Source organism: Zalophus californianus, chromosome 16 (genome assembly GCF_009762305.2).
Source record: "Zalophus californianus isolate mZalCal1 chromosome 16, mZalCal1.pri.v2, whole genome shotgun sequence".
Classification (NCBI taxonomy): domain Eukaryota; kingdom Metazoa; phylum Chordata; class Mammalia; order Carnivora; family Otariidae; genus Zalophus; species Zalophus californianus.
The window spans coordinates 46,855,203-46,882,471 of NC_045610.1; the positions used below are offsets into that span (position 1 = coordinate 46,855,203).

The window sequence follows — 27,269 nt, forward strand, 5'->3', positions numbered from 1 at the left end:
AGCACAAGAATAAAATATTAAATATTCTTTCTCTATCTCTCTGTTTCTGTCTTTGTATATGAAATTACCCACATGCTGCGAAACATTGTGACTTCCATTTAAGAAGAACATCTGTGTTTTGAGAGGATTGTCAGAAAATAGCTGGAATTTCAGGAGTAACAAAAGATAGTTCAATGAGCTGTGTAATATAAGTTACATATGTACATTCAATGAGTGTCTGGTATGAAACAAGCAGAAATATCTGGCTGTGTTCATTAGAATATAGTTAATGATTGAGATTTTAGTATTTTATGTTGTGATTATTGTAGAGAAATTGAATGACTTGCCTGAAGAATGTTGTTCTTATAATAACAGTAAGTAATTTGCTAGATAATCTGAAAATTCATACTATGGGTTTCTTCCTGCATCCACATTCAGCCACTGAGGGATCATTTGCTTTAAAGACAAAACTGGATTTTACTTGGTGATTAATACTGGGTTTTAGTGTTTTCTATAGATACATCCCTCATCTTGAGGCTATGTTGGGGCTAAAGCAGAGAGGAGAGGGCCAGAGGAGAATAAAGAGCAGTTCTGTTGGGTCTTCCTGTTTTGTTCTGACTGTAAGCCATATGTACTGCCACCCCCTACTGTCTGTAGGAAGAGGTGTTGCAGAGCCCCATTCTTTTCTTGTTATCACTGCCCCCTTGTGTAAGGGAAGAAATTGATAGTTGCACTTGGGAAAACCACTCTCCTCCGATTGTTCTTGACAGGGTGGTTATGTGGATCTGTTAATGATCTATTCTTTTCCGAGTTGCAGGGCTTTAAACTTACTGTTAGTCAGGCTTCAGATTTAATGTCTGTTTTTGATAGTATCTAATTTTAATCAGTAATTCAAATTGTTCAGAATGTTTTTAATATGTTTGGGAAGATGGAGTACTATTACTAGAAGTACTAGTTTTAATGCTCACCCTTATATAGCCCTTACTCTGTGCCAGTCCTGTTATACACGTTTTAATCAGTTTCAGCACCCTGTGAAGTATGTCCTGTTATTTACATTTTACTGATGAGAAACTGAAACACAGAGATGTTCAATAACTTGCATAGGACAGTCAAGAATCAGATTTAGCTGGCAAGTGGAAGAGTTGAGTTTCAATTCAATAAGTAAGTAGTAAGACACATAAATATTAAGCCTACAGATATAACAAAAATACAGTTACTTATAGTATGACCATTTCTTTTATGGGATTTATTTTTGTAATTTATCTCTGGGATTATGAGTAGAAGAGTATCAGTACTTTCTATGTGGTTAAGGAAATATTTGTGATGGAGGTTGGTTTTGGGGGGACTTTAGAGATAAAAAGTTACTTTCAAGTAATTTGGGGTGTGTGTGTGTGTGTGTACATAGTGTGCAATAAATGTTTACTGGTGCTTTTAAAGAGAGTACACCACACACAGACATCTACATACCATCTCTTTAAAAGCACCAGTAAATCTTTACTGCTAACTTTCTCAAGGAAAATGAGGAGAAATTGTCTGTTTTTCCTGCCTAATTCATACTTTTATGATCTATTTTATTTTAAAAAGTAACAAAAATGGATTGGATGAATGTGTATATTTTACCACTTCCATCAATAATCGTTGGCTCAGATTTTTGTCACACTTAACATTGTTTCATATATATTACATATGAAATCATATTTATGTGTAAAGTATAAAGAATAAGAGGGCCCCTGGGTGGCTCAGTCATTTAAGCGTCCAACTCATGATTTCAGCTCAGTTCATGATCTCAGGGTTGTGAGATGGAGCCCTGTGTCAGGCTCATGTGCTGGGTGTGGAGCCTACTTAAGATTCCCTCCTTCTTCCTCTGCCCCTCCCCCCTAAAAAAAAGAAGAAAAAAGAATAATAATCGTCTCTTGTATTTGAAACAATTATTTTGTTCTGTAAGCCAAACTTTCTGCCATTCTATAAATCACATAGCTCATATAATCAAATACTTCTTTCATTTTTATGTACATTTGTTGATAAGGGAATTCAAGATAATCTATTATGACTAAGACTTATTCAAGATGTATATTTATATTCTTTAGTATATTTGTCATAGATTTAGATCATGCTGTGTATTTTAGATTGGCTGATAGTTCCTTTTAGCATACTTCATTTATGAAACCTAATTTGATGTTTGCATCTTTATCATAAAGTTTTACTAACATTATTAAACATTTGATTATTTCCCTTTTCCGTGTTTGATTTTTGGACTGTCCCATGCTGGCTCTCTGGCTTTTCCCCATATTTGCCCATAAATGCAAATTATGCGTTTTCATTTATGCATTTGCTCTTTTCGTATTTTCTGAAAGATTTTGCATGCATTATTTTGAATGGAGAAAAAAGTAAGCCTAGAAAGAAGTACAGTAATCCCCTCTTATCTGAGGGGGATACATTTCAAGACCCCCAGTGGATGCCTGAAACCATGGATCGTACTGAAATGATATATACTGTTTTTTTCTATGAGTACATACCTACAATAAAGTTTAATTTATAAATTAGGCATAATAAAAGTTTAACAATAATAAGATAGAACAATTAAAACAGTATATTGTAATAAAGTTATGAGAATGTGGTCTCTCCTCTCAAATTATCTTATTGTGCTGAATTCATTCTTGTGATGACTTCTTATCATTTTATCAAGATGATAAAATGCCTATGTGATGAGATGAAAAGAGGTGAATGATGTAGGCGATGTGATGTAGCCTTGGGTTACTATTGATGTTCTGACTATACATCAGAAGGAGGATCATCTGCTTCTGGACTGTGGGTGGATTAGCAGGGGACTACCATATACTAAGCCAGTACTAGTTCCAAAAGGGGAATATTAGGATAGTTGATTTTTTTTTTAGATTTTATTTATTTATTTGAGAGAGAGAGACACAGAGCATGAGCAGGGGGGAGGGGCAGAGGGAGAGGGAGAAGCAGGCTCCCTGCTGAGCAGGAAGCCCAACAAGGGGCTCAATTTCAGGACCCTGGGATCATGACCTGAGCTGAAGGCAGACGCTTAACCGACTGAGCCACCCAGGCATCCCTAGGATAGTTGATCTTGATTAGATGTAAGGTAGAACAAGTATGCAATAGAAATGCATCAAAATTCTCTCCTTGTCATATTTCTTCCTTTTACAATAGAATTAAAATTGAATTTCTGAGACCTAGTGATTGGGCATAGTAGTTGAATGTACTTACACAGAATCACCAATGTTAGCTGGACTATTTTTACTCATGGTTCCCAGATTTTATTTTAAGGAGCTAGAACAATCTGTCGCAGATGGCTGTTTACTTTTCTAGTACTAGTTTGATCAAGGTAACAAATATAACATAGTTTGGAAGCTAGTTTAATTATTTGGAATTTTTTTTTCCCTTTGTGAATGAATTGAAACTCAGCATTGTCATATCTGCTGAGTGCCTGTACTTAACAAATACTATTATTATTTGGAGAGAAGGCACCATATAAATATACTGTATAAATAAATAGTTTTTGTTCTAATACCATGAAAACTATCACCTGGTTTATTTGAATAGCATCTTTTTTTTTTAAGATTTTATTTATTTATTTGACAGAAAGAGAGATAGCAAGAGAGGGAACACAAGCTGGGCGAGTGGGAGAGGGAGAAGCAGGCTTCCTGTTGAGCAGGGAGCCCGATGTGGGGCTCCATCCCAGGACCCTGGGATCATGACCTGAGCTGAAGGCAGATGCTTAACGACTGAGCCACTCAGGCGCCTTTCACTTAAGTATTTGTTGACTCCATACTATGTATACATAGTTTTACTACTGTAGTCTTTCAGTTGAAAGTGGACATTTCATATTCTTCCTTAAATCAAAACTAATAGTGTAATTCAGAATTCTGTGTCCTAATATTCATACTAGGAAAAATACAGGTAAAAAAACCCAGTGTATTAAATTTGTCACTTCCCTAAAGTTTTACTGGTCAATGTTGGTAAGTTTTACTGTTTTCATTAGGTGGCAAAGGTATCATGAAAAGGAAAACAGTGGGCGCCTTGGTGGCTCAGTCGGTGAAGTGTCTGCCTTCTGCTCAGGTCATGATCTGAGGGTCCTGGGGATGGAGCCTTTGGTAGGGCTCCCTGCTCAGCGGGGAGTCTGTTTCTCCCACTGCGCTCTCCCCACCCCATGCAGGCGCACTCATGCTCTCTCTTTCACAAAAATAAATAAAATCTTAAAAAAAAAAAAACAAAAAAAGGGGCGCCTGGGGGGCTCAGTCGTTGAGCGTCTGCCTTTGGCTCAGGTCACGATCCCAGGGTTCTAATCGAGCCCCACGTTGGGCTCCCTGCTTGGCAGGAAGCCTGCTTCTCCCTCTCCCACTCACCCTGCTTGTGTTCTTGCTCTCGCTCTCTCTCCCTCTCTCTGTCAAATAAATAAATAAAATCTTAAAAGCAAAAAAAAAAAACAAAAAATAAAGGAAAACAGTGCTTTAAACATTCCTTTTTATAAATATCAAAAGTATTGCAGACCTAAAATTCACAAAGCAATATATATAAGCAATAATAATGGAAAACTTATTTACTCCAAATAGGTATCTTTGGATTAGGTAGCCATGCTTTATTTCCTTGTCTGTAATACCGTACTTGCATATCATTAACTGATTATATCAGATGACATCCGATTATAGAGATTGACAACATGATGAAATATGGCACCAGTTTTTTATTGCCATGGCAACCCCACCTATGGATCTAGCCTTATAAGTAGATTAGTTATTAAGCTTGGGAATGGGACTGGGTATGTAGATACTGTGATTTAATCATTTTAGTCATAGAGAATCTGCCTCAGGTCGAGGCAAATTCCTTCTGTTTAAATGAAGGAAGTCTTTTCTTAGCCCTTTACAATCTTGGGTTGTGGGATCCCACAGTTTCTAGCTCTAGTTGCTGAAATTTGGTAGGGTAAAGCTAGTCAGGTTATGGAAGCTTGGTGGGTATTTGTTGTTACTCTAGAATTCTGTTTTTGTTTCAGTTCCAAGGAATTCTGTAGGGTCCCTCCGGATTGGGAATTAGGGTGAATGAAGGTAATTAGTTTTATTAGACATATGGGATGAAGATTTACTACATACCCAAATCCTGTTTTAGCATCAGAGAATCTTAGCTCTTTCTTTTTGGGGTTTTGAAGAGGAAGAAAGACTTCTTTTGGAAGTTATCAGACTTTCCTTTATTTTATTTTATTTTGAGGGGAAGAGCAGAGGGAGAGAGAGAATCTTAAGTAGGTTCCATGCTCAGTGTGGATCCTGAGGGGGGCTCTATTTCATGACCCTGAGATCATGATCTGAGCCGAAATCAAGAGTCAGATGCTTAACTAACTGAGCCACCCAGGCGACCCACACATTTCATTATGATAGAATGACAATACTGTTGTTTAGTTGTAAGAAGCTTTTGAAATTCTACAATCGTGAGACCCATTTTATAGTAGAAAGAACATGAATTTGTATGTTTTTGAATCATGAAAACAGATTCGAATTATTACTTTGTCACTTACTAGATGTATGAGGGGCTAAAATCTATCTTGCAGGGTTTTGGTGATGACAAAGTGAAATAATGTCAGTGAAAATCCTTAGGACAATGTTTAATACTTAAGGAATGGTCATTTTTATTAGGCCTTGGAAATCATCCTGGATTTCTCTTTATTTAATGCATGCTTCACCCAACTCCTCCCCACAATTTTCTACTAGCATTGTCAGTCCAGCTTTTCCTTGTTACCTTGTCTTGCTCTCCTTTTCAGCCTTCCAAGGCATTTAAAAGACCCATGGTAATTAAGTTACTGATTTATTTTTATCCTGAAATTTTCTCTTATGAAAGATTTGATGAGAGCTGAGAGAGAGAGTTCTTAACTGCAAATTTAAAAATAGTTTTAGAAGTGAGATGCTGTTGGGCAGGCTCCTGGTGTGCATACCTTTTTGGGCTGTTTCCCTTTAAGTACCACAAACGTGACAAAAAAAAATTAGTTTTTAATCTCCTCTATAAAATAGCTAACCATGGCATTTCTTGAGACAGTCAGCTCTTTGACAATTCTTTTTTCAATTCGATCACGTAAATGTCATAACATTTCTCACTTTTGTGACTAACTGGAATTTTCTGTGATAACTTTATCCCCCCATCACCCATGCTACATGTTGATAGCTTTTTGTAATTTTTCTTTTTTAAAAATTTGTGATAATCAGTTAAGGTGGTTGCTTTTCTTTTGTGATTTACTTAATAAAAAGGCCTTGTCTGTTTACAGTGTAAAATAATACATTAGAAAAAGTTTATCCCTCTTTCTTTAGTGTAAATAACAAGTTATTCAAAATCTCGTTTTTTTTCCTGAGTTTCCATTACTTCTGTAGCATTTTGCCCAGTGTATCATGCATAGTTATTCACTGAATATTTTTCTTTGACTCACTTTCTCTTAGTTTTCTCCTTAGTTGTCAAAATACTCATGAATGGGTAAGTTTGTGCTAGTTATAAAATAAAAACTAGTTCATCCTGAAGACATCTTGCTTATTAATGCACTTGAGAAAGACCACTTATATGCAACTTTGGTTCCAGATCGGTTTGTTTTGTATTTTTAAATAAATGAACTTCATAATAATTCCTCTCCTTGCTTTATATAATTTAATTCTAATTTTGTCTTTGGATGCATTAAAGGTAGTCATTTATTAGTTGTCAACTAATGCTAATTGTCATACTTTTAGTAGATAACTGTTCTCTCCCCCCCATTCTACCTTTATTAGAAAATTATGAAAGTAAGACTCTGCTTGCAACCACGCAAATAAATAGGGGTGAATAAAGGAAAAGTTAGTATTTTCCTCTCCCTACAGGTCTCTCCCTTCTCCGGTTTTCCTCCTTGGAGTAGCCAACATTAACCAACACTGAGTATTTTTCAACATCTTTTTCTCACTCAAAATCATATACGTATATACACACACATACAGGCTTTTTGTAACTTGCTTTATTCTTTTAAGAATGTATCATGGCATCTCTCCAGCTTAGTAAATGGAAATCTAATTTTAAAAAGCTGAATAACATTCTAAAGCATACTACACCATAATTTATTCTGTTGTTCCCCAACTGATGGACATTAAGATTATTTTCTTTTTTCTTTTTTTTTGCCGTTATAAACATTAGTCCACTCTTACTCATGACCAGAGAAGCAGACATTTTTTTTTTAAGATTTATTTATTTTAGAGAACGCATGTGCGAGTGTGGGAGAGGGAGAGAGAGAAAATCTCCAGCAGACTCCCCACTGAGCATGGAGCCCAGTGTGGGGCTCGATTTCATGACCCTGAGATTATGACCTGAGCCGAAATCAAGAGTTGGACATTCAACTAACTGAGCCAGAGAAGGCGCCCCAGAGAAGCAAACATTCTAAATAAAATATTAGCAAGATGAAACTAGTAGTGTTTTTAAAAGATAATACATCAGAGTTTATTCCAGGAAGGCAAGGACAGTTAAATATTAACATAATTTATTATATTAAAAAATTGTAAGATCAAAACTATATGATTACCTCTCTCTTTTGGTATGAATTGGAGGACTTTGTATTGTATTTATACAAAATAGGATAAGGAGATGCCTGCCTTTGTGGACAGTAGTCCAAGTTTTGTACAATTCTTTGACCCTCAAAGTTGATAGAAGCCTTTTTTCTAGAGTCTTTGGGGGGACTTTGTGGGGCCTGGACTTCAGCTTTGACTTTGGCCTGACTCCTGGACTTTGGTTGCTAAAGCCTGGTAGTTTTGACACTATGGAAATAAGTGTACTTCCTGAGACTGGGATGGATGATAAGGGTGAGCCTGTCTAACTTAGGGTTGGCATCTTTTAAGATGTATTTGATTATTCTGGGCTTAATGAGCACCTTGTGGCCTCTGTACTAGTGCTCATTGTTTGGAAATATTGGCCTGAATCTTTTTGAGGCCTTTTTTGTGTTTGTTGGCAGAATAAGCATTCCTTAGGATCTAAGTTTCTTGAAGCTTTCTAGGGCTGATCGTATATGATGTTCTTGGATTTAGCCATTTCTGTACTGCCAGCCCCAACTCTGAGAGTGGTAGAGACTGGAAAAAAAGAAACATATCACTATCTTAATGGATGCCAGAAAAACATTTGGAGTAATTTCCTCAGTGGATGTGGTACAATTTCTGAATCCTTGCTTGAGTGAAAATGTGTATCTTTTATCTTGGCTGAATAATGTTCTTGGGTCATCAGCCCCCCCCCCTTTTTTTCCTGCTATATAACATATACACCACTGTTTTCGAGCTTGCGCAATAGATAAGTCTGATTCCAGTCTGATTCTCCTTTCTTTATCAATAACTGGTTCTTCATCTCCTACACAGTCTTGCCACCCTTATGTACCCTGAGATTTTTAGATCTACTCTCATTATGCACTTTAACCCTTTTATAGCCTGGGAAACCCAGTACTGCCGGTTCATCTCTCATTTCCTAGACTCCTGTCTATAGTTCTTTATTTCCCCCTTTCTGACCCTAGTCCCCATCCCCCCATTTTTCTTATTCTTTAATGTTTAGTAATAGTATAGTAAAATAATTTTGGTTGTTCTGAGTTGATATTCTCAGGTATACATTGTGCTCTTTCAAGATGTAGTTTCAAATCTTTATTTCAGGAAAGTTTTTTTTAATTACTATTTTTACTATTCTGTTCTTTGCTTGGATTTCCTTCTTCAGGGCTTCCTATCACTGTATGTTCAGTCTTCTTTGTTTTCAATATTTGTCAGTTTTTCTTAAATCTTTTTAATCTCTTTGAGTTTTAAAATTTTCTTCTTTTTTACTTTGTATTTTTCTTAAGGAGTATCTGTTTTTATTCACTATTTCTGGAATGGTTCTTTCCTTTTGTTTTTAATTATTTTGAGTTTTGTCATTTTGAGTTTTTATAATTCTTACATCTGTTGTTCTTTCATGTCTTATGTCATTCTCTTAAGGTCTTTTAGTTCATTTTGAAATAGCATGTTACAGTTTTTGTTTTGTTTTTTTAAGATTTTATTTATATGAGAGAGAGAGAGAGAGAGAGCAAGCAAGAGCACAAGAGCAGGGGGCAGGGAGAAGCAGACTCCCTGCTGAGCAAAGACCCAACCTGGGACTTGATCCCAGGACTCTGGGATCATGACCTGAGCCAAAGGCAGCCACTTAACTGACTGAGCCACCCAGGCGCCCCTAGCATGTTACAGCTTTGATCTGTTATGTGGGCATATCTTTCTGGCATGCTTTCGTCATCTGTAGGGATGTTATTCTGCCCCTTATTCTCTCTTCTTGTAACTTAGTATATGGAATTGACCTTGATACTTTCCGTGACTTGTTTTTATTTGGAATTAATTTCAAAAAGTCTTTTAGAAAGTGGCAGGATTCAGGGAAGATCTTTCTAACTTCATAGAGCTTTTCCCGTGGTTGTTTTTGTGTAGTGTTAAAAAAGTATGGTGCTTGTGTTCTGAGACTTCCTGGCTAGTAGTTTTGTCTGGATCTTTTCTTTCCTTCGTCTCTCTTGTCTGATCCCAATTTTCACCCCTTTATGACCATTGAACCCTTTCTCTATGCCTTCTGGAGTTCACTGTCAGTCATCTGCAAAACTCCCTTTATCTTTAACCTCTTATCTAAACATGAATATCTTCTTGCTTTCAGTAAACTTACCTCTCCCCTGAGGGTGCTACTTCCCCATGGAGTTCTTGAGTGGTGGCTCCTCCTATTGACATGGGTTAAGTGTTCTCTTTGCTCTCTCTTATCTTCGGGGGCTCACTGGTACCCTCCTACTACTCCAGTTATGATTATTGGTGATTACAGTATCCACACAGATGATCCTTCTGGTATTCTGGTCTCTTAAGTGACTTCCTCTCCTCTACTGCTCTTGTCCTTTGCCTCAGCCATTCACTTTTATGGCATATCATCTGCCGTATGTTTTTAAACCCTCAGTGCATCTGCATTAACTGGGGAGCTTTGAGAAACTATAGGGATCTAGGACTTACTCCCAGAGATTCTGATTTGGTTAATCTGAGGTTTGACTTGGTATGTTATTTTTAAGTTTTCCAAAGTGACTTTAATGTGCAGCCAGGATTGAGAGTCACTGTTCCACAGCTCGTTATTACGAATAGCTATAACTTGCTATAATTTCTGGCATTTTATTCTCCAACTAGCACCTCCAATTTTTCTAGCTCACTTCTGAGTACCCAACAACCTTAAATCTTTGACCTCACTGGGACCTTTTAATTTACCACCTTTTCACTTTTCCTCGATACATACATGTCCTCAATTCCTTTTCTGACTTGGTGAATTCCCTTTTCACTGTTCCTCGATGCATACATGTTCTCAGTTCCTTTTCTGACTTGCTGAATTCTCATTGTAATTGCTCTTCTGCATCTATACTCAACCCCCTTGACCTCTGTCCCTTGGTTGTTCCTGCCTGGCAAAACCCAATCCTGGTTAAAACCAACTCTACTTTTTTACACCTGTGCACATGTACCTGTATACGGCTGGAGCAAAACAACTAGGTTAACTATAAAATCTTAGTTAATACCCAGTGACTTTAAATCCAGTGCTTAGTGCTGCCAAGGTACCCTACTTTATTATTCTAGTTCTTCCACACTCTCATTTGCTTAGATGAGTACATCTTTTCCTTGCATGCAAATCTTCAACATTTCCCTTTGCATCCTCTCTTTCAGCTGGTGACCTTCCTATTTCATTAAGAACATAGAAACAATCTTTCTACCACCTGCATCTTTACCAGTTATTGTGAATTAACTGTCTTTTCCTCTGTTGAAGGTCATTCCCACCAATTGTTCCTTTGAGCCCACCCCTTCTTGCCTTCTCAAGGACATTCTTCCTGCAGTTCTTCCTGTTTTTCCTTTTCTGGATCACTATCAGTAGCATAAAAGCATATTCTAATTTCTTTCACCTGAAAGAAACACTCTCTTGACCTTACTAACCCTTGCATCTACTACCCCATTTCTTCTTCTTCTTTTTTTTTTTTTCTGGGGAGAAATTATTTTATTTTAAGATATTTTTACACATTTAAAAGAGGATACATACTGAATTACATTAGCAAAATTACATTAATAATAGGTAACTTATACCTGGAAAGCTAGTTAGAATGAAAAACTGTTTTTGTTTCATTAGTCTTCACTATTTATTAGTTTATGTGATTTCCGCAAAAATGCATTATAGAAGATCTTCCTTAAAACAAGTATATGAAAATCTAAAATATCATTAATATTTCATTAGCATACAATCCCAAACTGAAAAATTTAAAACAGATTAATCTCCTTTTACATGGGAGATAAAGAAGAGCTAATTTTACTCCTTAAACCGGGTCATACCTTTCCCACAATGAATGAAATCTAGCTCTCAGAGGGCAAAACTCAGAAAATTCCATGGGCAGACTGTCTTAGAATTCCACTTAATGAAGCTTATGTTTAATTAGTTAGCCGTTTTAATTACAATTTCAAGTCTTATAGATACAGAAATTGTTTTTTCCAAAACAAATTTGCATATCCTTATAATACGAAAGGGAAAAAAACAAACAGATTTTAACTGTTGATCCCTTTTACTTTTTGAGCTTAGTGATCGACATTTTTTTTTCTTTTCCTTCATAACTTGGCATTCAACTGATTCATTAGCTTCTCCAATCTGATTGCTAGGGTCATGTTTCCTTTAATCTTCAATTTTCCTGACATGAATGCCATTGTTGGTTTTAGTTTTCCTGAAAACATTTTTACAAAATCATCAGTATACATACTCATCACCACATCTGCCTGATCAGAGGGCTCTCCGTATCCAACATTCCCACCTTTGCTTTTAAGATCAAGAAACCACGTTCCACCATCTTCACCTGAGAGCTCAAACTGATAAATTGCTTGAGTGGCTTGAACAACATCATCACTGAGAGAGTCCTTAACAATTCTAAATGTTTCTGCCACAGCTCCAGAACGTGGTTTTGGTGGTGGCTGTGACTTCTCTTCTTTCAATTCCGGAAGAGCATCATGTGATTCCATTTTCTTGGTAATTGTATCTGGGTGTTCATCTAAGAAGAAATCTGGTATCAAAGGATGGCCTGGCTTAATTGCATAGATGTCAAAATTTTTTATTCCTTCTTCTCTTAAGATATTTTCATCAATAATAAAGTTTCCAGTAAAACTTTTTGGCTTTTTAAAAATGGAATAGGCAGCATCTGCAATGATATCAACTTTTCTGCACTGGCTTTCAATACCAGATCCTCCCAGCATATCCATAGCAGCAGTGTGGATGGCTGTTTTAGGCCATAATGCATTGACTGCAATTTCACCCTTAAATTCTTCTGCCATTCCAAGCACACACATAGACATACCATACTTAGCAATGGTATAAGCACAGTGCTGTTTGAACCACAATGGATTTAGGTTCAGTGGTGGGCTGAGATTGAGGATATGAGCAATTTTACTCTTTTTCAAATAAGGAATACATGCTTTAGATGTCAGAAAGGTGCCTCTGGTGTTGACATTCATCATCAAATCCACTCTTTTTGTAGGTGTTTCCAATGTGTTGGTCAAGCTCATAGCACTGGCATTATTCACCAAAATATCAATTCCTCCAAATCGCTCCACTGCTTTCTCCACTGCATTACTGATTTGCTGTTCATCTCTCACATCAACAGCGCATGGCAAGGCCTTTCCTCCAGCTGCTTCAATCTCTTCAGCAGCAGTAAAGATTGTGCCTGGAAGTTTGGGGTTTACATGGGTGGTCTTCGCAGCAATGACAATGTTTGCTCCGTCCCGTGCTGCTTTCAATGCAATAGCTTTACCGATGCCACGGCTTGCACCTGTGATAAAAACTGTACATCCTGCTAGCCTCCCGGTGTTGGGTAACATGACTTCCTTAGAGCAGAGGCGGCGGCAACAGCAGCGGGAGCGAGCATACCTACCCCATTTCTTCTATCATTTATGCTAGACTCCATAAAACAGTTATCTGTGTTGACCTTACCGAACTCTCTTTTTTTATAGCTTTATTGAGGTAGATTGTACATATTTCAAAATTTACCCATTGTAACAGTACAGTTGGATGATTATGGGTAAATTTGTAGAATTGTGCATTCGTCACCACAATCCAGTTTTACAGTATTTTCATCACTCCCCAAAATTCTTTGAGCTCATTTGCATTCAATCTCCATTCCTAACCTTACCCTTAGGCTACCACTCATCTGGTTTTCTTTCTATAAATTGGCCTTTGGACATTCATATAAAAGAAATCATAAGTTTGTAGTTTTTTTTTTAATAATACGCAGTCTTTTGCTTCTGTCTTCTTTCACTTAGCATGTTTTTGAGGTTAATATTTCATTCTTTTTTGTTGTTGAATATCGTTTCATTGTATGGACGTACATATCCATACATTTTGATTATTTCCAGTTTTTGACTTTTATGAATAATGCTGCTGTAATCATTCATGTACAAGCCTTGGTGTGGCTAGATGTTTTAATTTCTTCTGGATAGATCCCTAGGAGTGGAATTGCTGGGTTTGTGGTCCATTTTGAGTTAATTTTTGGATATGGGATGAGGTAATTTCTAAGTTTGTTTTTTCTTTTTTTTTTTTTAAAGATTTTATTTATTTATTTGACAGATAGCGAGAGAGGGAACACAAGCAGGGGGAGTAGGAGAGGGAGAAGCAGGCTTCCCGCCGAGCAGGGAGCCTGATGTGGGGCTCGATCCCAGAACCCTGGGATCATGACCTGAGCCGAAGGCAGACGCTTAATGACTGAGCCACCCAGGCACCCCTTAAGTTTGTTTTTTCTACGTATAGATATCCAGTTGCCCCAACACCATTTGTTGAAAAGACCATCCTTTCTTCCAGTAAATTGTTTTGATACAATAAAAAAAAATGAGTACTTGGGGCACGAGAAGGGATTATCATCCATGATACAGTGGCTGTATCAGTACGTGGAACTTCCTGTTAAATCATCAGTCCATTAGTTTATTGTTTGCTCAGAACAGGACTACAGCCTCAGGCTAGGAGATCAGACACTGCCTCTGTTCACTTGCCACTGAGATGGCTACTTTAATTGGTAGTGCTATAAATTGAGTCCTGTTCAGCAGCAGCAGTAGTAGACCTCCTGGTTTTCATGGCCTGGTCCCCCATGCTTGAGCTACTACTTGTAGGGGGCAGGATTGGGGAGAATGAGAGTAGCCCCAGGCAAAAATGCCACAGGCTTGCATCGTTCTTACCCAGTGTTGCTTAGTTTGCTTGAATAACCATTTCTTAGTTTGTTGTATGCCTTTAGTTGATTTCCAGATCCATTCTCTTTGAACCCATTCCAGCCAGGCTTCCTCTCCCACCATTTCATTGAAACTTCTTGTTGTGGTCATCAATGAGTTTCATATTGCTCAATCCAGTGGTAGTTTCTTAGTCTCTCCTGCTTTATCTATCAGTACTGTTAGATACAATTGATTACACTCTCCTCCCTTGAAGTCTTTGACTTCCAAGATAACGCTGTCTCTTGGTTGTTCTTTATCACTGGATACTCCCATTTTTGTGGATTTCTTTCACTTAGTCCTCCTCATTCTCATAGCCTATAAAACTTGTAGTGCGTTAGGAATTTTCCCTCTCCTGAGGACGTTATTTCTCCTTCTGCCATCTCAAGTGATGCCCTTCCCTTTTTTTCTTCTCATAACCCTGATACCACTGGATATGAAGATAGATACTCTCTTCATTTCCCCCTTTCAGCATTGAAATTATTCTCCTCTCTTCCCTAAAATTCTCTAGCTTTGAAATTCATGTCATCACATATACTACGACCCCTATTGCGGTTGACTGTACTTCCTGGTTCATCTCCTACAATGACTTCCGATGATTACTACCTGGGATTAGACCAAACTTCACATGTTAAGGGCACAGTCATCCACAGGACAGCTTTCACTTCAGACACCAGCTGCAGGCTTGGGGGTTCCCAGAATTACCCTTACTTCTAACCAACTGGCTGCAAATGTGGGAGTTCCTGCTACTTCCTCAGATTTGATAATGTACTAGAATAGCTATAGAACTCAGGAAAGTGCTATACTTACACAGTTTTACTGTGGTAAAAGGATATAAAACAGAACCAGCCAAAAGAAGGGACACATAGGCTAAGGTCTAGGAAGCTCTCAAATGTGCAGCTTCTGGTGTCCTCCCGCTTTGGAATCAAGACACATCATCCTCCCGGAACATCTTCCTTCTGGCACATCTGTTTATTTACAGTACACAGAGTATTACAAACCCTGAAGCTCAGCCAAAATTTGGTGTCCAGGGGTTTTATTGGGGTTTTGGTATGTAGGCATGATTGATTGAATCATTGGCCACTGATTAAACTCAGTCTCCAGCCACCTTCCCCTCACTGGAAGGCAGGCTGTGATATCGTGGCTTAAAGCCTCAACCCTCTGATTACGTGGATGGTCTTTTTGGTAAAGCCAGCCCCCATCCTGAGTCATTTTATTAGCATGAACTATTTAGGGGCCCACCATGAGTCATCTCCTTAACATAGGCCATCAGGGTCCACCATGATTAGCAATGACACTCCTGTCACTCGGGAAATTCCTAGGATTTAGAGACTACCTCCCAGGAACCAGGAACGAAAGTCAGCCAAATTCTTTATTACACAGGATTCCTTCCTTCTTCTTACTTTTTTGTTTGTTTATACTCCCCTTCTCTCTCACCAGTACTATGTCTGATTTCAATTCTTGGTGATTTAAACCATGTAGATAGTTTTTCAACATTCAGATCTTTCAGTTCTTTGAATTTCCATCAGTAATCTTGTCTTCCACCTTACCTAAATCATTCATTACCAAAGTTATACCCTAGATCTTGACTAATAATTACAACCTCTCCATAATTTCTTTTTTTAAAAAAAAAGATTTTATTTATTTATTTTGAGAGAGAGAGAGATCACAAGCAGAGGGGAAGGGCAGAGGGAGAAGCAGGCTCCCCACTGAGCAGGGAGCCCGATGCAGGACTCGATCCCAGGACCCTGAGATCATGACCTGAGCCGAAGGCAGACGCCCAACCGACTGAGCCACCCAGGCGCCCCCTCTCCATAATTTCAATTTTATGTATCCATTCTCTGATCACCACTTGCTCTTTCTAAATCTTTTTCCCTTTAGTACCCTGACTCCAATAATTCTTTAACTCCACTAGGACCTCTAATCTATTGATTTTACCACTATTTCTGTCTCACACTCTTAATAGCTTCTTTCCCTTCCATACTCAAATCACACAAAATCATAGTTCTCCTTTGCACATACCTTTGACATCATTTCTTCTTTCTTTATTCATTGTCCTTGCTGTGCCAAAACCACATTACTAGTTAAATCCACTTACCACCTGTTCCATGCCTGAACACATGAAGCTGAATGTGGTTAGTGAAGAACATATAACGTTGGGGCGCCAGGGTGGCTCAGTCGTTAAGCGTCTGCCTTCGGCTCAGGTCACCATCCCAGGGTCCTGGGATCAAGCCCCGCATTGGGCTCCCTGCTCCGCAGGAAGCCTGCTTCTCCCTCTCCCTCTCCCGCTCCCCCTGCTTGTGTTCCCTCTCTTGCTGTGTCTCCCTCTGTCAAATAAATAAAATCTTTAAAAAATATATATATATATAACCTTGATGATTGGTTTCATTTTAAATTCATGACCATAAACCTCAAGTGGAATCCTAATGCTTCCAGGTAATCATGGTATATATCCTTAGTCTAGTAGGTGGGAGAATGAATGGATGATTATTTTACACTTTTTCCCTCTTTTTTCCCTCTCATCTCACTTCTTTTTTTTTTTTTAATTTTATTATGTTATGTTAGTCACCATACAATACCTCATTAGTTTTTGATGTGGTGATCCACGATCCATTGTTTTCGTATAACACCCAGTGCTCCATGGGTGCCCTCCTTTAATACCCATCACCGGGCTAACCCATCCCCCCTCCCCCCTCCCCTCTAAAACCCTGTTTGTTTCTCAGAGTCCATCGTCTCTCATGGTTCATCGCCCCCTCTGATTTCCCTCCCTTCATTTTTCCCTTCCTTCTCCTAGTGTCCTCCATGCTGTTCCTTGTGTTCCACAAATAAGTGAAACCATCTGATAATTGACTTTCTCTGCTTAACTTATCTCACTTAGCATAATCTCCTCCAGTCCCATCCATGTTGATGTAAAAGTTGGGTATTCATCCTTTCTGATGGCTGAGTAATACTCCATTGTATATATGGACCACATCTTCTTTATGCATTCATCTGTTGAAGGGCATCTCGGCTCTTTCCACAGTTTGGCTATTGCGGACATTGCTGCTATGAACATTGGGGTGCATATGGCCCTTCTTTTCACAACATCTTTGTCTTTGGGGTAAATACCCAGGAGTGCGATTGCTGGGTCATAGGGTAGCTCTGTTTTTAAATTTTTGAGGCACCTCCACACTGTTTCCCAAAGTGGCTGTACCAACTTGCATTCCCACCAACAGTGTAAGAGGGTTCCCCTTTCTCCACAACCTCTCCAACATTTGTTGTTTCTTTCCCTGTCCATTTTTGCCATTCTAACTGGTGTAAGGTGATATCTCAGTGTGGTTTTGATTTGGATTTCCCTGATGGCTAATGAGGATGAACGTTTTTTCATGTGTCTGTTAGCCATTTGTATATCTTCTTCAGAGACGTGTCTTTTCATATCTTCTGCCCATTTTTACTTGATTATTTGTTTTTTGGGTGTTGAGTTTGAGAAGTTCTTTATAGATCTTGGATACCAGCCCTTTATCTGTAGTGTCATTTGCAAATATCTTCTCCCATTCTGTGGGTTGCCTCTTTGTTTTGTTGACTATTTCCTTTGCTGTGCAGACGCTTTTTATCTTGATGAAGTCCCAAAAGTTCATTTTTGCTTTTGGTTCACTAGCTTTTGGAGATGTATCTTGAAAGGAGTTGCTGTGGGCAGTGTCAAAGAGGTTACTGCCTATGTTCTCCTCTAGGATTTTGATGGGTTCCTGTCTCACATTGCAGTCTTTCATCCATTTTGAGTTTATCTTTGTGTATGGTGTTTGAGAATGGTCGAGTTTCATTCTTCTGCTTGTGGCTGTCCAATTTTCCCAGCACCATTTATTGAAGAGACTGTCTTTTTTCCATTGCATGTTTTTTCCTGCTTTGTCAAAGATTATTTGACCATAGAGTTGAGGGTCCATATCTGGGTTCTCTATTCTATTCCATTGGTCTATATGTCTGTTTTTGTGCCAATAAAGTGAGCAATCTGGATGAAATGGAGGCCTTCCTGGAAACCTATAAGCTGCCAAGACTGAAACGGGAAGAAATTGACAACCTGAATAGGTCAGTAACCAGTAACGAGATTGAAGCAGTGATCAAAAACCTCCCAAAAACAAGAGTCCAGAGCCTGATGGGTTCCCTGGGGAATTCTACCAAACATTCAAAGAAGAAATAATACCTATTCTACTGAAGCTGTCTCTCATCTCACTTCTAGTACTTCCATTCTTTTTCTTAGCTAATGACATTTCTTCCTACTTTATTGAAAAAGTTGAAGAGAACTTCTGTAGAATTCCACAGTCATATTTACTCATTTATCAGCATTTGCATTCACATATTCTGACAGTTACTATAGAACTATGCCTACTTCTGCCTGAGGCAATTCCTCTATTAGTGCACTAGATTGTATCTACTCTTGCCTACTCAAGAACATTGCCTCAATTATTTTCTCCTTCAATTTTTTCTTCTCTAACTGACTCATTCCCATCAGCATTCAAACATGTTATTTCTCTCATGTTAAAAAAAAAAGTTTTCTTGACCTTACTTTTCCCTTCAACTATCACCTGATTTCTCTGTTCCATCTTGTAGCAAACCCTTCAAGAGTTGTTTATAATGCTGCTCCATTTTTCTCCTCTCATTCTTTTTTTCAATTTTTTACTTTGAAATTAAAACATACAGTAGTGTTAAATCTCACAGGTAAGGGCTCAGTTTTACCAGACTGCTCCCTCTTACCCCACTTCAGATTCCAGTCTCAAGTTCAGGTTATCACCTGTGCTTCTGACCAGCTGGCTGTAAATTAGAGGTTCCAATGACCCCCCCTCCTCAGATTCAATTAATTTGCTACAGTGTTCATAGAACTCAGGGAGACACATTTACCAGTTTATTAAAGATCATGATAAAGGATAGAGATGAACAACCAGATGAAGAAATACATAGGGTGAGGTCTGGGAGGGTCCCAAGAGCAGGAGCTTCTGGCCTTGTGGAGTTGAGGTGTGTCACCCTCCCTGCGTGGTGTGTTCGCCAGCCTGGAAGTTCCCTGAACCCCATGCTATTGGGATGTTATAGAGGCTTCCTCATGTAGGCATGATTAATTATTTACTCTTTTTCTAGCCCCCCCTCTTTGGAAGATGTGGGGTAAAACTGCAAATTCCAAGCTTCTAAGCATGGTTTGGTCTTTCTGGTGCCAGCCCCCATTTTAGAGTCATCCAGGAGCCCACCCAGAGTCACCTCATTAGAACAGAAGATGCACTCCTAGTGCTGTCATTATTTAGGAATTTACAAGGGTTTTAAGGAGCCCTGTGTCAGTGATAGGTCCAAGACAAATATCAGAACAAGAGATGTTCCTAGTGTTTGTATCACTTAGGAAATTACAATGGTTTTAGGAACTCTGTGCCAGAAACTGGGGACAGAGACCAATATATATATTTTCTATTATTTCACAATATTCTGCTATGGAAGAACCAGCCAAGCCTTCATCTTCCATTCCTTAATTAATAATATGAACTCATGGATTCCTACTTTATTTGGTGGGTTATGATCTATTTCTATCATTTGATGCTCAGATTTTTCCTGGTTTGCCCAATGGGAGCAGCTTCAGACTGGTTCCTTGCTAAATGCACTGATCATTATTTTGAGCACTTCCTTACACTTTGGAACAACATGATATTGCAGGCTCAAGTTTTGCTTTCCTATCCCAGCAGTAGAATCAGGCATTTCTCCATGGAACCTTGGATTTTTTTTTTTTTTTAATCTTCCTTTTAATTGAGGTATGATTTACAAAGAATCATATGCAAAAATATTAATGTTTAGTTTAATGAGTTTTAGCAGTTGTATACATCTGTGTAACTATTACCACAAACATGATATATAGAACATTTCTATCATCTGAGAAAGTTTACTCATGCATCTTTCTATCCAGTCCTTCTCCCTTCCCCCAAACAAGAGGCAACCTTTTTTTTGACTTCTGCTACTATGGATTAGTTTTGTGTAGTCTTCTACTTCATATACATGGAATCCTACATTAAGGATTTTTTTGGTTTGGTTTCTGTATCAGTCTGAGTCTAGTCATGAGAGAAAAACTACATAGTAATTTGAATAGCAAACATTTAATATAAAGAGTTACTCACTATAGCAGGAAAATGGAGTAATGAGGCTAGTAAGAAGTAAAGAGAAATTGGGAATAGCAAGTATACAGAGAAGACACTACTAGATTGAATGAAATAGTGTGTCCAAGGAAGAGTGCTTCCCCCAACCCCCAGCTGACATCCAGGCTTTGTTGGAAAGGGCATGGCCATGACTCACTTGAATGGCAGAGAAATTGCTGAAATGCCACACTGAAAGAACATTCTGGAAATCTGCCTTCCAGAATTGCTGGAAATCTGCCCTGCCATGGAAAGCTATACAAAGGGAAGCATCTGACTAAAGGTACTCTAGTATAAAACCACCAGAAGGAGAGTGTTTGGTGAAGGTGCTGGTTGCTGGGTACTCTTGGCTACCCTGTAGCCCAGGGGGCAGGACATTGGATAAGTCGCACATGAGGTAGTAACCTGATGTTGGAGAAGCTGCCTTTGCTATAGGAACCAGGTGCTAGAGAAATCCTGTGCACTGTAGGAGTCTGCTGCACACAAAAACAAAACTTTTCTTCCACAAAGTCTCTCCAGTGACTTTTGGTAAAACTTAGCATTGTGTCAGCTGGCAAAGGAAAAAATATTTAAAGGTCTCAGATCCATTTTCACAGAGCAGGCAAAAAAGGATGACTGTGGAGCCGAGAGTCAAAAAGTTATTAGTGCAGGTTACATTTTCTTTGGAATCTCCTAATTTTTGGTTGTATGCTAGGCATTTTGTACAAAAGAATAGTAGAGACCTAGATAAATATATTCACCTCCAGAGAGGGGCATGCTGCTACTTCTGCCCCATAACTAGAGTAGGAGGCTCAATCTGATTTATCTTTGACCTGTGACTGGGTTTTGTTGTTGTTTAGTTAATTTCATTTCACCATTGGCTTCAAATGTGTTGAGGGTGGTGTCAGGACTTTTTTGTCAGGAGGGCTTAGTATCTGAATACTGGCAAGTTTTCAGAGATTTCTTTGTACTTTACAGCTTAGCCCCCGGGTTCTGAATGCAGAACATTTCTCTCTGTTTTATGTCCTGGCTGCCAGATGTTTTTGGCTTATCCTTCCTGTGTTTATTCTTCTGAAAAATTGGCATATACATGCATATTTTAAATTTTCTCTTTCTTATAGAAAAGGTAGCATAATATAATACTCTTTTGCATTTTGCTTTTTTTTACTTAACAGTATACCTCAAATAATTTTATATGTTTTATAGAGACATTTATTCCTTTTTTTAAAGTTCTATATAGTACTTCATAGTGTATATGGGCCATTGTTTATTTCCTTTATCTCCTATTTTTTTTTAAATATTCTTTTTTTTTCAATTTTTTATTTTTTGAAAGATTTTATTTATCTGTTTGACAGAGAGAGACACAGCGAGAGAGGGAACACAAGCAGGGGGAGTGGGAGAAGGAGAAGCAGGCTTCCTGTGGAGCCCGGAGCCCGATGCGGGACTCGATCCCAGGACCCTGGGACCACGACCCGAACCAAAGGCAGACGCTTAACGACTGAGCCACCCAGGCGCTCCTTGATCTCCTATTTTTGAGCATTTACATAGTTTCCGGTATGTTGCAGTAAAAAATACTGTAATAAGTAATCTTTTGTTTATGTATTAATGGAGTACCTCCTGTTTCCAACTCCTTCTAAACAAAATTATGCTCTTACTCTTCCAGTGAAACTTCTCTTATCAAAGACCTCAGTGACCTCTATGTCGTTCAATCCAATAGTCCTATCTAAGATGAAGATTTCATATGATCTCAGTCTGTATTCATTCCCTTGATAATCTCACTCAGTTTTATGTCCTATTTACTGTCCAAATGCTGGTAACTACCAGGTATATGTATCCAATCCAGATTTCCTTCCCAAATTCCAAACTTCTATATCCAGCTGCTTACTTGACATTTGTAGTTGGTTGTCTAATAGACATTTCAAGCACATTTACCCCAAATTAAACTTCTCACTTCCATTTCTCTCTTCCCCCCAACTATTCTACCTGCAGTATTTTCCATCTTGTTGTAGAAGCTCCTTCCTTCTACTTATTCAGAATGTTGGAGTCATCCTTGATTTCTTATTTACTTGCCATATCCAGTCTATGAGGTGATCTATTGGCTGCCTTCAAAACATACTTAGAATCTGACCACTACTGACCACTTCCACCCAGGTCTGAGCTACTGGTATCACTTATCTGAATTACTGTAGCCACCCAATGACTGGTTTGCTTCTATAGTTTCTCTTCAAAATAGCAGCCAGAGTGATCTTTTAAAAATATGTCAGATCATGTCTTTACTCTTGTTAATGTCTGTCCTGTGAATTTTCATCTTACTCAGAATAAAAGCTAAAGTTCTTACAAGAGCCAGTATGGCCTACATATTTTGGCTCAAGTCAGTTCTCTGCTCTTACCTCCTTCTCTCACCCCTCCCTCCTGCCCCTGATTCCCCTGGGCTTTAGTTATACAGACCTTCTTGCTGCTTCTTGAGTAAGCTGAGCATGGTTCTGGCTTATGACCTTTGCTTCTACTATTTCTTCTGTCTAGAATTTTCTTTCCCCAGATATCTGCAGTTTATTTCATCATCCTCTTCAGGTTTTGCTTCTCCAGTTCACAGCTGAAACCTAGTCTTCCTTTCTCTCAACCCCCAGTATTTCTGTCCCCCTTCCTTGCTTTTTTTCCCCCTTCTTGGGTTTATCATTTTCTGACATACTATGCTTTACTTATTTATTTATATAAATAGTTACATAGACTCTAAGCTTGCTAAAAGCAAATATTGCTGACTGGTTCCTTGCTATATTTGTATAGAATAGTGTTTGACACATAGTGAATAATCAGTAATTACTTGTTGGATGAGTTGAATGAATTAATCCTATCTGGAACTCAGAGCTCTTTAAGTCTTAAAGCTTAAATCTTTTTTTCAGCTTAGAGCATTGGTTCTTAAACTTTAGCATGCCTCATGTCTTTTGATTAGAAGGGAAGACTGAAATTTCATTTACTATAAAAGTACATTCAGAACAATTGTTTTAAATGTTACGAATGCATGTGAAGATTATAAAAAATTGGTAGGAAAAATAGGATTTTAATAGATCTTGTAAGGCTCACAAGGAGATGGAAAGGGATGATATTAACGGGGAGGACTGGGATAATTTGTGGAGAAAAAGATTTAAACATGATAATAAGTAAGTTTGCTTAGCTAGTAGGTAGGGATCTGGCAGAGTGTGGGTGAGTGGGGTTTAAAGTTGTAAAATGGATTAACTTAAACTTTGTCCTTAAAACTTCACCTCTCTTTTTTAATCCCTAGTTTTTTTTTTTTTTTTTTTTTAAGATTTTACTTATTTGTCAGAGAGAGAGAGAGAGCACAAGCAGGGGGAGCGGCAGGCAGAGGGAGAAGCAGGCTCCCCGCAGAGTAGGGAGCCTGATGCGGGGCTCGATCCCAGGACCCTGAGATCATGACCTGAGCTGAAGGCAGACGTTTAACCGACTGAGCCACCCAGGCATCCCTTTTATCCCTTTTTATTTTCTGATTCTGTCTTGCTCTGTCTTCACCTTTTCTCTGCCCCTTTCTCTGATTATTGAATTACCTATCTATTCTGACTACTTTGCTTCATATCACGTTCTATACCCTTCTACATTCTGATTCAGAAAATTATCTTGGTGATAATCTCTTTCTGCTGTTGTTTTCTAACTTATTATTTTAAGGGAAGAGTACTTACTGGCTGTTATTTTAAAAAGTAACTAAACTTATTAATCTTTATCTGTCATTAACTCTTCATTGAAAAGTTTACTTTATCTGAAACAGAATTCTTAGTTTTAGTTGTGTGCCCCCTTCCTAACAGTGATCTCAAATTCACGTGCTTCATTCCATAGCATTGAGGGCTTGCACATTGTGGTGTGGGTATGCGGTATTAGTGAATGAACTTATAAGCTATAATAATAGAATTTTCACCCAAATGCATTTTTTTTCTTCTTTGTACCTCACCAAGGACACCTTTCTTGATTAAAACTATTCATTCTTTGATTCTCTGCTGTTAGAATTTTTATCTTAGTGAATACATTATAATACCCCAGTTTTTAATAACTGGGCTGTGTGTGTGTGCATGTACGTATGTTAGTTGACATCCCACTGTTTCATTGCTTTACTGATGAATAATTTAACACTACTTTACTGATGAATAATTTAACACATTCTGTTAAATGAGAAGTTTTGTGAGATAATTGCCTTTATTGGTCTTCTGGGTGTTAGATTCTTTTCCTAGGTGCTTTTACATACTCTATTAGGATTGTGTTCAGCTGCATGTAACAGAAACTCAAGTGCAGTGGCTTAATCAGATTGGACTTTTTCTTCAGGTAACAAAGAAACCTGGACATAGGTAGTCCAGGGTTTATGGCAGTTATGCAATGCCATCAGGCTCCTTCTTTGTTTCTTCTCTGTTATCTTTGAAGGATGGCTTTTGTTCAGTGGATTGCAAGATGACTACTTTCTCCCCATTTTAGCTTTTTATTAGCAAAACAGTAGTTTTCCTTTAATCCTTGCTCTTAAGCCTTATGATTTCATCTCACTGGTTACAAACGGGTCACGTGGCCACCGTGGGCTGCAGGGGAATCTGGGAAGTTGATATTTTAGGCCCATTACTTTCTCCAAAATTAGTATTCTGATAACAGGGAAGAGAGTGAGAATTTGGGGTAGGTAACTTTAGTAGTTGATAGGTGGTATCAGATCATACATCTTTATTCCTTACAATAGCCTTGCAAGTTAGATGGTGTCATTTTCATTGCAGAGGAGAAACTAGGGGTCATAGAAGCTAAATAACTTGTGCAGATAAAGTAATTGATAAAGCCAGGATATGAATGTAAGTAAATCTCTGTCCAAAGATCATATTCTTTCCATTATGTTGTGTGATCTCTATGTATTGTCCACTTAGCAGTCTGATTTAAGTAAAGATTTTGTACAAATAATATTTAAGATATTTTTTAGAATGTGGTGCTCTTTCAGAACAGTTTATTGGTTTTTAAAAAAAATACAGTGAGTACAAGAGGGTTCCTGCTGCTTGATCTTTTGGATATGTAAAAATGATGAAATTCTTGTATCAGAATCAAGATAAACTGTGAATGCCATGTGTAACTTTATTGAGATCTGCTCAAATAGAGGATTATCACATCTTATAAAGACCATAGCTGGCTTTTCAAATTAAACTAGATACAGTAATGTTTAATAACCTGGGAATTGTCGTAAAGCAGATCATTTCAGGTTTCTTTTACTGAGTTCACTAGTATTCTGTGATTTATAATCATCACCTGCCTAAATACTAATATTCCTTAGTGTGTCTGACTAGAAAATCTAATGTAGCAAATCATAAAGTGTCACCAATTTGATATTTTGATAAATGCTTTTATTAAGAATAAACTTGTTCTCACATTGGCAAAATATTCCGCATTTTGTTTATATCTTTTTAATTTCTTACTTGCAAATTCTGGTACTTCAGATACTTGTTAGGACCATACTTTTCTTCTTTGTCATCTTATGGATAACTACTCATTAAAGTGTATTTGTGTAGCTTACTTATAAATGTGTCAAAGAGCTTATAATGAGATATGGCTAGGTAGAGATATTAAAACAAGTAGAAATTATTATTTGCACTGCGAGAAAAACCTAAGTTCTCTTCTCCTCCCCTGCCTTCTTCCCCCACTGCCAGGGTTCAAATTCCGTGGATCCTAGTGATCATAGTTCAGTTGGAGAAGGTGGTGGTTTGCATTAAGGAATAATGATGATAATGAAGGTATAGTAGGGAGTAAACATGCAACCCAGTGGAGAGAAAGTGGTTTTTTTTGTTTTGTTTTGTTTTGTTTTTAGGAGTGTTGGGGGCAGGAGACTAGAACGTATTAATAAGAGAAGTCACATGTCACATAATACGGATATCCTCCATAGTTGTGACAGTGAATGTAGTAAGTCTCTGCTAAACACTCTTTTTGATTCACCTGTAATATTTTTGCTTGGTGAGAGTAATAATTTTTCTTAGAAGATAAGGGATAAATACGTGGGAGATCAGATTACTTCAATCTCAGGATGTCTTAGATGGGACCTGCTTTCTTGCTTTAATTACTTATAGATTTTCTTCAGCACTTAAGCTTTGTTAATACTATAATGAGGTTTTCTCTGGTTGCATGTTGAGAATAGCAATGGTGTTCATGTGTAAGAATGATTTTTGAAGTTTAAATGCAGTTGATGTATAGTGAGAGCATGTATTAAGGTGAATAATTGCTTTGGGTTATAGCCCAATATAGGCAAATCAGGAATTTAGAGGAAAATAGATAAGGAAAAACATTTTTTTTAAATGGTATACAATTAGGGCTACATAATTAGGGCAAAAATAATAAAATGATTCTCACTGAGTATGATTTAGATATCCCAGATTTACAAATCCAGCACTGAGGCACAGCTCTTAAGTTTTTGAGAACACCACATCAGCACCAGCTCTAGTTCTTCACCATGCCCTAGAACTGAGCTTAGAGACAGAAGGAAGCAAGACTAATACTCTACTTCCCTTCAAGATGGAGAAAAGGAGCCAAGTTTATTTGTAAACTTTCCCTTGAACTTTATTTCCAGGAAGCTAGGAGAAATTATTTTACTTATGCAAGTCTACTTCTAGGAAGATGACATTTTAAAAAAGAAGTTGGCAGCCAGTATAAGAGACATGTTATAAATGAACAAGTAAGGAATTTAGAAAAGTGATGGTGGTTTGTATCCCCAGTGAATACTGATTTTCAGTTAACACTTTCATGTATGTCAGTTGCTTAGCAAGTGCCAGACTATGCTGAAGTCCTTTATTTGCTTTAGTTCCCTTATTTTTTAAAACATATGAATGGAAAGTCACTTTTATATTATTAGCCTCAATTTATAGATGAGGAAACTGAATCTTTGAAAGGCTCATTACTTTGCTCACACTCAGAAAACTAG

General features: G+C 37.9%; 2 protein-coding genes across 6 annotated transcripts in view; one reads left to right on the top strand and one right to left on the bottom strand.

Annotated features, from left to right (window-relative positions):
• Positions 1-27,269, top strand: part of TANC2 (tetratricopeptide repeat, ankyrin repeat and coiled-coil containing 2) — a 353,239-nt gene that overhangs the window by 1,446 nt on the left and 324,524 nt on the right. Inside the window, exon 1 of one of the 5 annotated variants that reach the window (XM_027624904.2) lies at positions 21,839-21,889. The exons of the other annotated variants lie outside the window; for them this stretch is intronic. The gene's annotated coding sequence lies outside the window, so the exon portion shown is untranslated. Of the gene's footprint in view, positions 1-21,838; positions 21,890-27,269 lie in introns of those variants that run through there. 5 annotated transcript variants of the gene reach the window in all.
• LOC113939211 (hydroxysteroid dehydrogenase-like protein 2) lies at positions 10,961-12,888 on the bottom strand. Its single transcript, XM_027624916.2, has one exon. The coding sequence runs from the start codon at positions 12,843-12,845 to the stop codon at positions 11,589-11,591; it is 1,257 nt and encodes a 418-aa protein (XP_027480717.2). The 5' UTR covers positions 12,846-12,888; the 3' UTR covers positions 10,961-11,588.